The following is a 17785-nucleotide window of genomic DNA, read 5'->3' as shown; positions in this document are numbered from 1 at the left end:
GGGTTAAAAACAAAAGAGGAATTCTGACACGTATGTATCTGTGGGCGTGCATGCCCTGATTGTGTGTGCATGAATGGTATTGTGAAAGTCCCCTGTCCCAGCCTCTTAAGGACTCCAGTAGTGTGCATGTTTGTACATTATGGACCAGAAAGCATTAAGTATGTTGAGAAGTACATCGTATGGGAGGAATGAACTAAGTGAGTGTCTGCAGACGTTGTTAGAGAACAAAAAATGGGAGAAGACTGTAGGATGGCCTGTGATTGTTCAATGTAAATGTGAAATGCAAAAAAGGTTTGATGAATCCTGCAATAAAAAAGAAAGTGAGCAAAAGTTATAGAATGAAAAGATGCAGAAAGAACAGATAAAAGACAATAGTGTCTACCTCAATGTTTGAAAAGAAACAATTAGCACCAGAGTTTGAAGATGAACCAGATACTTTTCCCTGCTGACTCCTTAGCTAAGGCAGCAACAGCAGATCTTTACAGGCACGTAGTACTCCAGTGTGATTCAGTTGCCAATACTTTCCAAATTCTTATGATGAACTAATACAATTACAACTTTATGCATCAGAGGCTGAAAGGATTTTATAAACTACAGCACACTAGGTGCAAAACTATAAAGGGTTATGGATAAGTGAAAATGACAGATTCTTGACCATAGCAAAAAAAGTAGCAGCAAATGTATGATTTGCCAGAGACATAATCCCAAAAGAGACTGCTGGTACCGCCGCCACTGGGCCCTCTCTCTGGAGGTTATTTGTACCTAAATGTATGGGTCATGATGATGTACTTGTTATTTTATTTGTTATCCCTATGGGTCAAAGCTTATCCAACTCAGAGAAATGATGCCGTAGCTGTTGATAATTTTATTATGAGAATTTATTCCTAGGTTTGGGATCCCCAAGGAAGTCTCAAGTGATAACATTCCTCACTTTATGGGTAAAGTTATACGAGTTGGCGAAAGGCTTGTAGTGTAAATTCACCTGCCCTTACCGTCCTCAGTCTTCCTGGGCAGCTGAAACACAGAGCGGTGCCCTGAAATGCAAGTTAGCTAAATCTATTTATTACTTTATTTAACATTTATTCATCAATACTGCGCAGAATAGGCTCTTCCAGCCCTTCGATCTGCACTCCCCAGCAGCTCCCGATAACCCCGATTTAATCCTAACCTAGGCACAGAGTGATGTACAATGTCCAATTATCTTAACAGGTACACCTTTGAACAGTGGGTAAAAACAAAAGTGCCCGGGGAAATCTCACACATTCCACAGGGAGGATATATAGATTCCTTACAGATTATGATGGAATTGGACTTTGAACTCCGATGCTCTGTGTTATAGTAGTCTCACGCTATCTGCTGTGCTACTGTGGTGCCAGATTGTGCAACGAGACCAAGCTAAAGTGGGGAGGTGCTTTCACTTGCCCTCATGACAACGCGTTGCACTCCAAACTGCGTAACAGGCTTATCTCAGCATGGGATTGTTTAGGGCATCCAGAATTGTCAGTCAGCCCTCCCTTTTTAATTAAACAGATGGACATCCATGTTATGAGTGGAAGCATGTTGCATTATTGTACTGTATAGTGCTAATATAAGCTTTTAAAGGTTTCCAACAACAGGGGTTTGAAGCCCGAAAGATTGTGCTAGTTGCAGAGTGTCCCAACCTACCAGCCGGGAGATTGGGTGCTGGTGAGAGCTTACCAATGAAAGAACTGCCTGGAGATTCTCTAGGAAGGTCCATTCCAAGTGTTGCTGATCCCAAATATTGCTTTAAAGGTCCAAGGAAAGCTGATGTGGATACATGCCCTGCATGTCGAGCCAGCAGTGCCATGGACCAGGGGAAAGGTGACCTGAACAATGCTAATGATAACAGCAGATGGATTGAGCTCTTGATTTTTGCTGTTTGCTACTTTTTTCCACCTAAATGCAGAAGTATCACACAACACTAATACTCCTAACCCTTCTCTTCACCTTAGCTATGAAGATGCATCACAAACTAACTGGTCAGGTTGTTGGGTGTGCTCTAGACAGCACTGACACATTGAGAAGGTGGCTTGTCAATGTGTTTATACCCCTGGATCGTAGTGAGTTTCATTCTGTGTTTTATTGTGATAACAAAATTAGAACTGTAAAGGGAGCACAGGACTGCACTGTCTATAGAAATGACTCTTGCCAATGAAACTGTTTTGAGGGATAGTATCAATCTACTTAGAATATACAAGCATAACCTCCCCTGCTCTGGAGCTTCTTCGTAAAGATAAGGATGGAGTATGTTACTGTAACCATTAAGGGATGGGACAGTACATGCAATGTCTCTAGCCTCCAAATCCCATTAATGGTACTTACAGGGTACGTGGCCAACAGGTCTATCAGTGGCTACCAGGATACCCCTTGTAAAATATCAGCTTCGACCTGAACCAGAGCTACGGAGGGGTTGTTGTTATCTGGCCTATGTCGTACCATTGCTGTACCACCTGTCCACTCTCTCCCTACATCCCACTGTGTGGGACTGCTGTCGAAGTCCATTGAGACTGAACGTTTCTGGATTGTAGTGTTCCTACTCTGGGAACCTGCCAGACTGGCTCGTGAAAGATATTTTTATTGATGATGACACAGGAATGCAAGAAACTGCACAGAATTAAGGACTCTGCCTTTACATCTGTCCCTACCATCAGTATCTACAGGAGGTGTTGCTTCAGGAAGACAACATCCATTATCAAAGATCCCCACCATCCAGGCCATGCTATCTTCTCACAGCTACTATCAGGCAGGAGGTACAGCAGCCTGAAGTCCTATACCACCAAGGTCAAGAACAGTTACTCCCTTCAGTTCTTAAGCCAACCTGCACAACCCTAATCATTGCCTCAGTATAACAACTCAGTGACTACTCTGATCAAAGTCACTGGTGAACGCGGCAGGCCAGGCAGCATCTCTAGGAAGAGGTACAGTGGACGTTTTGGGCCGAGACCCTTCTGTCCTGATGAAGGGTCTCGGCTGGAAACGTCGACTGTACCTCTTCCTAGAGATGCTGCCTGGCCTGCTGCGTTCACCAGTGACTTTGATGTGTGTTGCTTGAATTTCCAGCATCTGCAGAATTCTTCGTGTTTGCGTTTTAAAATGACTACTCTGATCACTTTGTATTATGATGGACTATTTTTGGTTCTAATTGTCTTCTTTCTTGCAAAGATTGTGTGTAATGTATGTTTCATTTGTGTTTCTCCTGTGAATGTTGCTTATTGATGCTATGTTCCTGTGGTGCTGTTGCAAGTAGGCTTTCTATTACACCTGTGCACACATGGATTTGTGCATAGGACAATAAGCTGAATTTGGACTTCGACATGCAAGCTCTATAAAATTAAATGTGCGTGTCTATGTCTGTGCACCCCAATTTATTGACCCACACCCTTGAGTCACAGTATTTATAACAGAGATTGGGATTTCTCTGATTACCACATTCTTATCCAACACATTCCCAATTCCAGCATTATCAGCAAAATAACCTTGATGAACGTCTTCAGAGAATCACCACTAGCAACAAGCAGAGGAACTATTATCCGTCTCCTTTCATTGGCAACACCTTCTATACCCAAAAACTTTTTGTTCAAATTGGAAGTATCTCATTGGCCAGTCTTAACAGACACTCTGATTCTTCTTGTTGCACCACCTACCACCTGTTGTAACTAGAATTATTAATCATACAATCAGATTCATGCTTCTTTTTGCTTTGATCTCTAATTTGTCAGGCGATGCTATTCCTCGTTCAGGTTGCCGTTGATAACAGTGGTGGAATGGTTCACTTCTGCACAGGAATTTTACTGGTGCACAAGACTGACATTGCACTATAAATCACACATCTGTGCATTGTTGTGCTTTTAAATGCGTCTTATGTCTATGGCATGGGGATGATTACTTATTAAAAAGGTCTTGAATTTTCCTGGGCCACCACACTAACCTCAAGCTGTGACTGGAATGAAACAGCATAGAGAAATCTGCAATGCTGATGTAGTAAAATCCTACCCTCTTTGAGAAAATCTCATTTAACTGATGAAGGCAGTCTGGGCCGGGGTATAACCTCCAATATATTTTCGAGAGACAGTGAGGAACATAACCTGCCATCTCTGAGTGAATCCTTCCATTCATCACTGTGCTGTTCTTTACACCATCAACTTTATCAGCTTCACCTCTAACTTCCAACACTCAAATTCTCATGGACCATCTCTGACACCTTCCTCCTTCTTCCTGATCTATGACAGAAAGTACCTGATCAAAGTATCTTTTGGTGCTGTAGTGCTTTATGTCTCTATCTCAGAAAATAAACTCTGAGATAGAGAGTTACTGTAACCTCATTGACTCCCATACTTCATTTCATTATGTACCTTGTAAGGATGGCATTCTTTTCTCTCAGTTTCTCTTTCTCTGCCAAATCTGCTGTCAGGATGGGATTTTCCATTCCAGGTCATCTGAAATGTCCTCTTTCGTCAAGAAGAGTAGCTTCCCTTCTGCTGTGGTTGATTAAGTCATTCTCCCATCTCCTTCCGCTCTCATCCCATCTCCCATCAGATAGAACAGTTCTCCTGGTCTTCACCTGTCACCTCATGAACCTCTGTATCCAACACATCAACATTTGAAATTTCCACCAGCTGCCACGAGATACCAACGTCAGCCACATGTTCTCCTCCCCACTCCTTTTTGTCTTCCAGTTTGCTTCACCGAGGACAAATCATTGCCCTCCTTCATGTTTTAGGGAACTTCCAAATGAGCTGGGGACAATAACTAACAGAAAAGATTGGCTATAATGGCAGCGGACTCAATACTCTTCTTTCATCTGATGCAAATTGGGGATTAAGGGCGGCATGATAGTGTAGTGTAGCTATTAGCATAACATTATTTCAGAACCAGTGACCCAGGTTCACTTCCTCCGCAGTCTGTAAGGAGATTGTACCAACAAGATACCTATCCAGTCAGGTAACGTCTACGAAGATAAGCAGAATTAACACAAGAGATTCTGCAGATGCTGGAAATCCAGAGCCACACATACAAAATGCTGGTGTTCTTCCACCAGGTTTTGTGTGTTACTAAGCAGTGTTAACATTTATGATTGAAGTTTTAAAAATTAACTTCATGGTGTGATAGATCATGAAAGTGAATATTATCACCCAGGATGCCTGCTACACTGGCTATTCCATTTCTCTCTTCTACCTTCTGGGAGAAGATACAGGAGCTAGAAAGCCCAGGTAACCAGACTCAAGAACAGTTTCTTCCCCACTGCAGACTTCAGACCCAATCACCTCTTTCACATCCCCTTCCCAGTGGTACTGCCACGCATGTTCTTGAACCTGAATTTTTTGTCATCACCATTTTGGCATTTTTCTTTATATTACTTCAGTTTGCACTGCTATACTGTGAACCATCTCATTGCTTTGTGATCATCAGTGTACTTATTGTTCTATTTATCATTACCATGAGTAACTGTTTACTCTGTGAGTTTCACATGAGTGAGGAATTTCATTGCACTCTGGTGAATGTGATAACAAACTAATCTGAATCTGAATGTTTGCTATTCTAGTTCCAGGTACAGGGCTCTGTGCAAAACTGGACAGTTTCTGAAAAAGTTGTTTGTTAGGAATAGGGGAAAGATCAAGCAATTTTTGGGAAATCTAAATCCAATACACAGCTCGGCAGTGCTAAGCCATTTATTCTGCAAACCCAACTAAACTATAATACAATCTTTTCATTAATGATTCTCAAATGAATGTAATTAATCAGAACATTTTAACTAAAAAAATTATAGCACAGCAGGAGTGCATTTTGTCCACTGTATCCTTTCAATTTATCTTCAGTTTTATATAGTTTTAATTTAATTACTCTCTGAAACCACTCATTTAGCTTCTCAAAGAAAATTGAATGGAAATGAATGCTTTATTGAATTAGCTAAGTCATTGACCCCAATCAAACAAGGGGGTTACCCTCCCCCTGTTTGAACCAAACTAGGCCGGAGAGCTTTTGTTTTCCTTTATCCTGATTTATTTCTTAAGAATCTTGCAGAAATGAACATTTAGTAATTACAATTCCCAGGATCCCTGTACCGATTTGAGAAATTTCCTCAGTGCTGTGTGTCATCCCCCACCCTCTCTCTCTCTCTTCCCCCTCCTTCCCTTCTCCCTCTCCCTCGTTCCCTCTCTCTCTATCGCTCTAGATATGGTTAATCACAGGCGAGGATTCATCACATCAATTTCTTTGTTTCCCAGTACTTTGGTTCACTCTCAGTGCTCCCAAGCCCTAAAATGTCTTGGTTCAAGAGAGCCCCATTCTTCCTCCACTGATCCACCCTTGGCAAACTGGATTGTAAACAACCCAACAAACCTCCACAACAAAGGGTCTGCTTCATGCTCGTGAGGTAAGATCTGCTACTGTGTTTATAAAATACCGAAATTTCTTTCTAATACAAGTCACCACAGTTTATCAGATAACGAAGGAGAGAAATGGTTAACTGTGATCTGAAAAGAGTAGGAAACAGGCTGGTGATGTCTCGTCACATTAAGTATGTTGATTGTCCCACTCAGCAGGTCTGAACTCTAAACAGCAGCCCAAAATCAATTCAGATTTTGAGGAAGATGTGAAAGAGCAAGGCAGTGACTATGTTCTCAACCAGAGCAAGGTAGTTTTGCATCTTGATATCCACTGGCCAGCAACTTTGGTGTGATCCAGATGGGTGGGTGTTAGTTGAAATTAAGAAATACATGCTTTCTCTCAGTTTGCCTCTTTTCTTCCCCCCTCCTCCTTTGTACAAGGCAGGCCAGCTCTTGTTTGATTTCCCCCTGATATTCATTCCAACCAATCACAGGCTCCTCTTTTCTCTGCATCTCAGCCCCAGCTTTGACAGTCCAAGCACAGCACTAACAGCAGTAGCAAAGGGCAAAGTCCAGCTCCTGCACACCACAAGCCACACTGATAGCTCCTTCCACGTTGTGGCAAACTCCAGGCAGCCATCGGCTCCGGTAACACTTCACTTCCTAAAGTTTGCTTCCTAGCACAGTTACTGGCACCCCCAGCTGTATCCAGAGAACTTTACTCTAGAAGCTAGAAGCACCCAGAAAGCTAATAGCTGCAGAATAGTAAAAGAAGCCACCCAAAGGGTGGGAAGGAGTACTGGCTGGGGAAGGAGAGAACACAGCCATGTCCCAATAGTATTTACCAACAAAATCATCTGGGAGCGTAATCTTCAGGAACACCGGTTAGGTTTCTCAGTTTGAGGGCCACATCTACAGTCTTAACAAAAGAGTCAATCATTTTCCTCATCTCAGGAGTGTAGGGATCATATTCCAGTTTCCTAAGGCCGGAACGTTTGAAGTTCCCATCCTTTTGGCTCTCCACACAGAGCAGTCTGTCATCAGAGACACTGAGGCCCAGGATAGACACCATCTTCTTCAGCTGGTTAAACAGATCATGCTTCAGGTCTTCATAATGGACCACAAGGACTTCTTTGCCATACTTTAACCAGTCAAGAGTGTGGGATGCCCACCAGGGTGCGTAGTTCCTCACAAACTCAGGCCACTCTGTTGAAAAAACAGAAACATCAGATATTAAGTTTTCCAACACTTCAACAGGTGATGCCTAAAGAAGACAGTGTCCACCACCAAGGACCCCACCACCCAGGACATTCCCTCTTCTCATTGCTACCATCAGCGAGGAAGCAGAGAAACCTGAAGACACACGTTCAGTGCTTCTTCCCCTCTTCTATTCTATTTCTGAACGGACCATAAACCAATGAACACTACCTTACCCTATGCTGTATGTACTTATTTTTTATTTTATTGTGATACAGCACGCAATAGGCCCTTCCAGCCAATCGAGCTGCGCTGTCCAGCAATTCCCTGCCTAATCCTCGCCTAATCATAAAACAATTCACAGAGATCAATTAACTGACCGACCAGTATGTCTCTGGACTGTGGGAGGAAACCAGAGCACCCAGAGGAAACCCATGCTGTCACTGAGAGAATGTGCAAACTCCTTGCAGGCAGAGGCGGCAATTGAACCCAGCTCAATGGTATTGTAAAGCATTGTGCTAACCATTATGCTACCATGCCGCTCAAATTTCAAAAATATTTCCTGTTGTAAATTATAGTAACCTTTTATGCATTGCACTGTACTACTCTGCAAAATAACAAATTTCATGACATACACTTAGTGGCCACTTTATTAGATACACCTGTATATCTGCTCGTTAATACAAATATCTTGTTCAGACTAAACATCACAATGGGGAAGAAGTGAATTTGAACGCGGAATGATTTATTGGTGCCAGACAGGGATGACAGCAGAGGAGAGATGGCTGAAGTTTCCTGGAACCGTTCACAGGGCACAGGATAGACACGTCCTGTAGAAGAAGCTCTCAAATGGCAGGGGTCAGCAACCGTGGCCGACAAGGGAAGTTAAGGACTCCCTAAAAGCCAAGGAAGGAGCATATAAAGTAGCAAAAATGAGCTGGAAGTTGGATGATTAGGAAACTTTTAAAATCCAACAAAAGGCAAATAAAAAACACTATAAGAAGGAAAAAAATGAAAGAAGGGCAAACTAGCCAATAATAAAACGCAGGATACTAAAAGATTTTTCAATTATATAAACAGTAAAAGTGAGGTGAGAGTTGATATTGGACCACTGAGGTAGTAATGGGGGACAAAGAAATGGCAGACGAACTTAATGGGTACTTTGCCTCTGTCTTCATCATGGAAGACGCCAGCAGTTTGCCAGAGGTTCCTGTGTGTCAGGGAGCAGGATTGAGTACTATTGCTAGTACAGATGAAAAAGTGCCAGGCAAACTGAAAGGTCTTAAGGTGGATAAGTTGCCTGGACCAGATGGACTACATCCCAGAGTCCTGACAGAGGTTGCTGAAGTGATAACGGATGCATTGGTCATGATCTTTCAAGAATAACTTGATTCTGGTATGGTGCCAGAGGACTGGAGAGTTGCAAATGTTACTCCGCTCTTTAAGAAGGGAAATTATGGGCCAGTTAGCCTAACCTCAGTGGTTTGGAAAGTGTTGGAGTCTATTATTACGGATGAGGTTTTGGGGTACTCGAAGACTAGTGATAAAATAAGTCAAAATCAGCATGGTTTCTGTAAAGGGAAATCTTGCCTGACAAATCCATTAGAGTTCTTCAAGGAAGTAACAAGCAGGGTGGAGAAAGGAGAGGCAGTGTCATTTACTTGCATTTGCAGAAGGCATTTGATAAGGTGCCACACATGAGGCTGCTTAACAAGATAAAATTTTATGGCATCACAGGAAAGATATTGGCATGGATAGAGGAATGGCTGACGGGCAGGAGGCGGTGTGTGGCAATAAAAGGGGCCTTTTCTGGTTGGTAGCCGGTGACTAGCGGTGTCCTTCCCAGGTCAGTATTAAAACCGCTACTTTTCATATTGTTTATCAACGGTTGCAGATGATACGAAGATAGGTGAAGGGGTAGGTAGTTCTGAGAAAGCAATGCAATTGCAGGAGGAGATAGACAAATTGGAAGAATGGGCAAAAAAGAGGCAGATGGAATACAGTGTTGGGAAATGTACAATAATGCTCTTTGGTAAAAGGAACAATAGTGCAGGCTATTATCTAAATGGGGAGAAGGTTCAGACATCAGAGGTGCAGAGGGACTTTGGAGTCCTCATGCAAGACTCCCAGAAAGTTAATTTACAGGTTGAGTCTGTGGTTAAGAAGTCAAATCCAATGTTGGCATTTATTTCAAGGGGAATAGAATACAAGAGCAAGGAGATAATGCTGAGGACACTAGTCAGGCTACAGTTGGAATATTGTCAACAGTTTTGGGCCCTATATCTCAGAGAGGATGAGTTGTTATTGGAGATAATCCAGAGGAGGTTCACAAGGATGAGGCTGGGAATAAAGGGGTTAACATATGAGGAGCATTTGGTGGCTTTGGGCCCGTACTCACTGCAATTTAGAAGAATGCGGTGGGGGATCTCATTGAAGTCTACTGAAAGTTGAAAGGACTAGATAGGGTTGATGTGGAGAGGATGTTTCCTATGGTGGGGGTATCCAGAACTAGAGGGCACAGCCACAAAATTGAGAGGTGACCTTTTAGAACAGAGGTAAGTTGGAATTTTTTTTTGCCAGAGAGTAGTGAGCCTGTGGAATGCTCTGCCACAAACTGTGGTGAAGACCAAGTCCGTGGGTATATGTAAGGCAGAAGTTGACAGTTTCCTGATCGGTCAGAGCATCAAAGGATATGGCGAGAAGGCAGGTGTATGGGGTAGATTGGGATCTGGGATTTGCCGTGATGGAATTGCAGAGCAGGCTCAATGGACTGTATGGCCTAATTCTGCTCCTAGGTCTTATGCTCTTATGGGGTGGTTTGAGAATCTCAGAAACTGCTGATCTCCTGGGATTTTTATGCACAACAGCTTCTAGAGTTTACAGGGAATGTTGCAAAAAAAAATTAGCAAGCAGCTGTTCTGTGTGCAAAAAGAGAGAGGTCGGAGAAGAATGGCCAAGCTGACAAGAAGGCAAAAGTAACTCAAATAACGACTCATTACAACAGTGGTGGGCAGAAGAATATCTCTCTGAATGCACAACATGTTGCACATTGATGGGTTACAGCAGCAGAAGACCACAAGCATACAGAAATACACTCAATGGCCACAGAAGACACCTATTAAAGTGGCCATTGTGTGTATGTCAGTAATGATTCAGATTCAGAATGGATCCATCCGACTTTGTGGAGATTCCCTCAGACCGTTAGTCCAATCTCATCTTTATAAGTGTCCTTCTCCTTGAAGAGAGGACATTTTCACTTCTGGTGTGTTGCAGTTCAATTTTAACATTGATAAATAATGTTAGTGGATCAGTCCAATTTTTCAACAGTCAACCACACAATGGCTTGTTCACCCACAACAATGAACTTAAATTGACATCCTTAGTTGTTTCTCTCTTTCTCCATTCCCCATTCTGGCTCAACTCTTACTCTTTCTCCTCTCCTCACTTGCTCCTCGCCATCTGGTGCTCCTCCTCCTTCCCTTTCTCCTATGTTCAACACTCCTCTCCTCCTGATTCCTTCTTCTTCAGTCCTTTACCTTTTCCACCCATCACTTCCCAGCTTCTCACTTCATTCCACTCTCCCCCACCTACTGACCTTCCCACTCACCTGTTCTGACCTATTACCTGCCGGTTTGTATTGCTTCTCCCCCCCTCCCCCATGTTCTTATTCTGCCTTCCTCTCAATTACTTGCTAGAAGGATCTCAGCCTGAATCTCATTGACTGTTTATTCCTCTCCACGGATGCTGCCTGACCTGTTGAGTTTCTCCAGCATTTTGTGTGTATTACCCTTAATTACTGACCTATTTGCTAAGAGACACATGTCCTTCCTGTTCAGGTAACCTACCCTCACTCTTGCTTCAACCTTCCCAGCCTTTTTTTTCTTCTATAGCTCCTTGCCCCCTTACACCTCTGCAATCTAGAGTGACAAAACTGGCAAGTTGTCAAGTTACTAAACATATGGCCACACACTTGGCTAAATCCACTTGATTAATACACAGCAAGAAGAAATGCAGGTCAATTTCATGCTATCGAACCGTACACTGAATTCTGCAGTGAACAATCTCAAGCCCGGCTGTGAAAGGGGGAAGGTTGACCGTGGGGCTAGTAACCCCATCCGATAAAAAACCCAAAGCTACAGAAACTCCGACAAAAGCTTCAAAGACATTCTGGAGAGGAAGGATCTTCAAAGATGAACTAAACCCAAGAACAACTTGAAAGTCTGGCTCAAGATAGAGGACCCCCAAATCCTAAGAACTTTCTACAGGGGCACAGATGTCTGCATTAAATTTTATCTGCCATTTTTCCAGCTGATGCAGATCCCTCTGCAAGCCATGATAACCTTCCTCACTGTCCACCACACTCCCCACCCTGGTGTCATCCGCAAATTTGCTGATCCAGTTAACCACATTATCTTCCAGACGATTGATATAGATAACAAACAACAAAGGACCCAGCACCGATCCCTGCGGCCTACTGCTAGTTCCAGGCCTCCAGTCAGAGAACAAAACCCTCTACTACCACTCTCTGGCTTCCCTCACAAAGCCAATGTCTAATTCAATTTACTATCTCATCCTGACTGCTGAGTGACTGAACATTCCTGACCAGCCTCCAATGCGAGATTTTGTCATTTGGGCCATTTGGCTTACCGAATCATTCTCATCAGGGCTGATAGATGATCCCTCACAACCCCATTCTCCTGTCTTCTCCCCGTAACATTTGATGCTCTGGTTAATCAAGAACCTATTAACCTCCAATGTACCCAATGACTTGGCCTCCACGGCCATCTGTGGCAATGAACTCCACACACACATTCACCATCCTCTGGCTAAAAAAATTCCTCCTCATCTCTTTTCTAAATGGACGGCCTTCTATTCAGAAGCTGTGCCTTTTGATCCGAGACTTTGCCCCCTCCCCTCTACATCACACCCAAAACTCAGAAAATCCGCCAGTCTGTCACCATCAAAGCTCCAAATGTACCGGATTATCAGAGGTTATTGTAAAAGGGTTAAATTTGGGGGAAGAATAAAAAAAAACTCACCTCATACTACAGAATATATTCTAGTGGTGACCAGAATTGATGCACATACTTCAGATCAAAGGACAAGGGGTAACACAGTAAGTCTGTGGGCTCTATGTTTATTAATGAACAGTTTGCATTTTTACAGCTATCCATTAGTTAACTTTGTCCATAAGTTGAAAAATGAACAAAAATTACTTGAAATGATAGCTAAATCTCTACAGTTTTGTAATGTGTGGCACCAAAAACACATCAGACTGATAAGAAGGAACAATTTCATAAAGTGGAGAGAGCACGTGTGTCAGATTGTTGATTTTAATATGCTCGTTAATGCAAATATTTAATCAGCCACACACAGCAAACACTCAATACACAAATGCTTGCAGACATGGTCAAGAACTATGGGTATTGTTCAGACCAAACCAGAATGGGGAAGAAACATAATTCTAAGTGGTGTTGACCATAGAATGATTGTTGGTGCCAGATAGGGTGGTTTGAGTATCTCAGAAACCGCTGATCTGTGATTTTCACACAAAACAGCTGAAAGAGTTTACAGAGAATGGTGCGGAAGTCAGAATAAAAACATCCAGTGAGCTAAAGTTCTGTTGGCGAGAATGCGTTGTTAATGAGAGAGATCAAAGGAGAGTGGCCAGACTGGTTCAAGCTGACAGGAATGCAACAATAACTCAAATAACCAGGCATGACAACAGTGGTGTGTAGAAGAGCATCTCTGGATGCACAAAACATTGAACCTTGAAGTGAATGGGCTACAGAAGCAGAAGACCATGAACATACAGAAAGCAGGATCTCCCAGTGGACCAGAGAAAGCAGGATCTCCCAATGGCCACACATTTTAATTCCACATCCCATTCCCATTCTGATATGTCTATCCACGGCCTCCTCTACTGTAAAGATAAAGCCACATTTAGGTTGGAGGAACAACAGCTTATATTCCGTCTGGGTAGCCTCCAACCTGATGGCATGAACATTGACTGCTCTAACTTCCGCTAATACCCCACCTCCCCCTCGTACCCCATCCGTTATTTATTTATATACACACATTCTTTCTCTCTCTCCTTTTTCTCCCTCTGTCCCTCTGACTATACCCCTTGCCCATCCTCTGGGTTTTGTTCCCCCCCTCCCCCTTTTCCTTCTCCGTGGGCCTCCTGTCCCATGATCCTCTCATATCCCTTTTGCCTATCACCTGTCCAGGTCTTGGCTCCATCCCTCCCCCTCCTGTCTTCTCCTATCATTTTGGATCTCCCCCTCCCCCTCCCACTTTCAAATCTCTTACTAGCTCTTCCTTCAGTTAGTTCTGGCGAAGGGTCTCGGCCCAAAACATCGACTGTACCTCTTCCCAGAGATGCTGCCTGGCCTGCTGTGTTCACCAGCAACTTTGATGTGTGTAACATACATTTACAAACCACTTATGTCAGGAACAGCGGCAACCTAACAAAGTGTTCACTGGGTATAAGTTGGGTGTTCATAATCCAAGGAAAGTCTGTATACGACCACAGAGAGAAACCAGTGACAGAATTACAAACGTAAAAGGGAGGAGAGGATGGTGGCCCGCCTGCGTGTGTGCAGCCCTCCGGTTAAAAATGATATCGTATCTGTTAAATAGGGGCCGTGGACAATCCTGATTTGATGGAGAATGGACATGAAAGCACAGAGGGACATCTGGAGAAATTTCTGAAATGCCCGTTCGCTGCTGTCGTTACTGCGTGGTCGGGAATCTTTCGGAGGGTAGGCCTCAAAATCCCCGGCTTTGCCTGCTTTTGGCGACCGAGAAGGAGGTCGAATCGTTTGGACAGAAATGGCGCTCAGTACTCGGTGTCAGAGAGCTGAATATGGGGCTCGAAGTTTTCAGATGACTCAGAGTCGGATTGTGGTCGGCATGGCAGGGAGAGTTTTTCTTCCTTCTCCCGTCTGCGTGAGATGTGGGACATTTGAGAGACTTTGAACTTTACTGCGCTCATGGACTTCTTCATCAAGTTATGGTATTGTGACACTGTTTGTAACTATATGTTATAATTATGTGGTTTTGTCAGTTTTTTCAGTCTTGGTTTGTCCTGTGTTTTGTGATATCACACCGGAGGAAATGTTGTATCATTTCTTAATGGATGCATTACTAAATGACAATAAAAGAGGACTACGTGTCTTCATAATCTAAAAAATAACCATATCTTCTTTTCCAAACCAAAGTTGCCAGCAAATATTTATCAACGCGGTGCTGCAGCTGACTGACTCAGACCAGGCTGGGACAGAGGCCAGTGTTGCTTCCTGCTCCATGATCAGATGTACCAGAGCAGATGCCTGATTAAGCAGCAAACTGCCCACTGAATCATCAGAGGTAGAAGCTGTTTCATTACCAGATTCAGGGCAATTCACCTTGAGTAATCATAGCGCATAAAGCTTTGCTTTACAATGGCCCTGAGGAGATCATAAAACTAATGCCATGGAACAGTGTGACAATTTTACAGACACTTCAATCATGTCAAAGGGAACAGCTGGAGCTGTAGGACAAGGCAGGGGTCTTAGTCAGGTCTGAAACATTACTAGAGTATACGTACCAGAACATCCCTACCCTTGCAATAGAATTTCAAGAACAATTAAACTATGCTTAATGTTAATTAATTAATTCAGACCCATCAAATTAATAGTTTCCATCACAGCTTGGGACCTTCCAACACTTGTTAGTTCTTTGAAAGGGAGAATATAACTGTAGCTGTGAAGATCCCTGCTGCACCTGGTGACCCTGTGATCTCTGTCTCGGAAGCCGATGTTAGGCCATCTTTAAAGAGGGTGAACCCTCGCAAGGCCAAAGGCCCCGACGGGGTACCTGGTAAGGCTCTGAAAACTTGTGCCAGCCAGCTGGTGGGAGTATTCAAGGACATTTTCAACCTCTCACTGATACGGGTAGAAGTTCCCACTTGCTTCAAAAAGGCAACATTTATACCACTGCCTAAGAAGAATAATGTGAGCTGCCTTAATGACTATCACTCAGTAGCACTCATACCTACAGTGATGAAATGATTTGAGACGTTGGTCGCAACTAGACTGAACTCTTGCCTCAGAAAGGACCTGGGCCCACTACAATCTGCCTATTGCCACAATAAGTCAACGGCAGATGCAATCTCAATGGCTCTTCACACGTGCTTAGACCACCTGGACAACACAAACATCTATATCAGGATGCTGTTCATCGACCACAGCTCAGCATTAAATACCATCATTCCCACAACCCTGATTGAGAAGTTACAGAACCTGGGCCTCTGTACCTCCCTCTGCAATTGGATCCTCAACTTCCTAACCAGAAGACCACAATCTGTGCAGATTGGTGATAATATCTCCTTCTCCCTTAGTGCACCTCAGGGGTGTGTGCTTAGCCCACTGCTCTACTCTCTCTATACCCGTGACAGTGTGGCTAGGCATAGCTCAAATACCATCTATAAATTTGCTGACGATACAACCATTGTTGGTAGAATCTCAGGTGGTGACAAGAGGGCGTACAGGAGTGAGATATGCCAACTAGTGGAATGGTGCCGCAGCAACAACCTGGCACTCAACGTCAGTAAGACGAAAGAGCTGATTGTGGACTTCAGAAGTGTAAGATGAAGGAACACATACCGATCCTCATAGAGGGAACAGAAGTGGAGAGAGTGAACAGTTTCAAGTTCCTGGGTGTCAAGATCTCAGATGACCTAACCTGGTTCCAACATATTGATGCAGCTATAAAGAAGGCAAGACAGTGATTATACTTCATTAGGAGCTTGAAGAGATTTGGCATGTCGACAAAAGCAGTCAAAAACTTCTATAGATGTACCGTGGTGAGCATTTTGACGGGCTGCATCACTGTCTGGTATGGGGGGGAGGGGCTACTGCACAGGACTGAAAGAAGCTGCAGAGGGCTGTAAGCTTAGTCAGCTCCATCTTGGGTACTAGCCTACGAAGTACCCAGGACGTCTTCAAGGAGCGGTGTCTTAGAAAGGCAGCGTCCATTATTAAGGACCTCCAGCACCCAGGGCATGCCCTTTTCTCACTGTTACCATCAGGCAGGAGGTACAGAAGCCTGAAGGCACACACTCAGTGATTCAGGAACAGCTTCTTCCCCTCTGCCATCTGATTCCTAAATGAACATTGAATCCGTGAACACTACCTCACTTTTTAAATATATACTATTTCAGTTTTTGGATGATTTTTAATCTATTCAATATACATATACCGCAATTGATTGATTGAGTGATTTATTTATTTATTTATTTATTTTTCTTCTATGTTCCATATTATGTATCGCATTGAACTGCTGCTGCTAAGTTAACAAATTTCACAACACATGCCGGTGACAATAAACCTGATTCTGATTCTGAGCCTGTTTCTTAGCAAGGATTCCGTCTGTTCCGACTCTGCCTGGTATAAAGGTCCCAATGCACAGGATTAAAAGGGTTGTAGACTCTGCCAGCTCCCTCGACAAGCACAAGCCTTCCCACCATCAAGAACACTTTCAAAAAGCATTGCCTTAAGAAGGTGGCATTCATAATTAAGGAACCTCAACACTTACAACTTGCCCTCCTTTCACTACTACCATCAGGGGGGAAGTGTCAAGGCCTGAAGATACGCACACAATGTTTCAGGAACAGCTTCCTCCCCATCGTCATCACAGTTTTGGATAGTTCATGAAAACACCCTCAATAGTCCTCTTTTTCACTGTTTATTTATTTACCTTTATTGTAACATTATGATTTTTTATGTCTTGCATTGTGCTGTTGCCACAAATGACAAATTTCACAACATATGTTAGTGATAATAAGCCTGATTCTGATTCTCATTCTGATTTCTGATTCTTATTCTTCTTTGGAGCATATATGATTGAGGTGGTGTAATACATCTCGAACACTGGAGCTTTACAATCAAGCCATCCTTTGGGGAGAAAATAGACCATTAGGTATTAGAGCAGAATTTATTCCATTTGGCCCATCGTGTCTGCTCCACCATTCCATAATGTCAGCTTATTATCTCCCTGACACCTTCACTAATCAAGAACCGATCAACCCCTGCTTTAAAGAGTTGTACTCCACAGATGCCCGTAACAATGAATTCTGCTGATTCACCACCCTTTGGATAAAGAAATTCCTTTTCATCTCTGTTGTAAAGGGACACCCTTCTATCCTGAGGTTGTGCACTCTGGTGCTAGACTCCTCCATGACAGGAAAGATCTCCTCA

At 43.3% G+C, this 17785-nt stretch overlaps 1 protein-coding gene across 1 annotated transcript in view; it reads right to left on the bottom strand.

Annotated features, from left to right (window-relative positions):
• Positions 1–7200: 7200 nt before the first annotated feature.
• The window catches only part of LOC140190771 (sialate:O-sulfotransferase 2-like), a 228077-nt gene continuing 217492 nt past the window's right edge, over positions 7201–17785 (bottom strand). Inside the window, exon 8 of the mRNA XM_072247606.1 lies at positions 7201–7553. Within this exon, the coding sequence (XP_072103707.1) occupies positions 7201–7553 (353 nt within the window). The remainder of the gene's footprint in view (positions 7554–17785) is intronic.

The sequence above is a fragment of the Mobula birostris genome, chromosome 31, assembly GCF_030028105.1.
Source record: "Mobula birostris isolate sMobBir1 chromosome 31, sMobBir1.hap1, whole genome shotgun sequence".
NCBI classification, from domain to species: domain Eukaryota; kingdom Metazoa; phylum Chordata; class Chondrichthyes; order Myliobatiformes; family Myliobatidae; genus Mobula; species Mobula birostris.
This window is presented reverse-complemented; position numbering and strand designations above follow the sequence as displayed.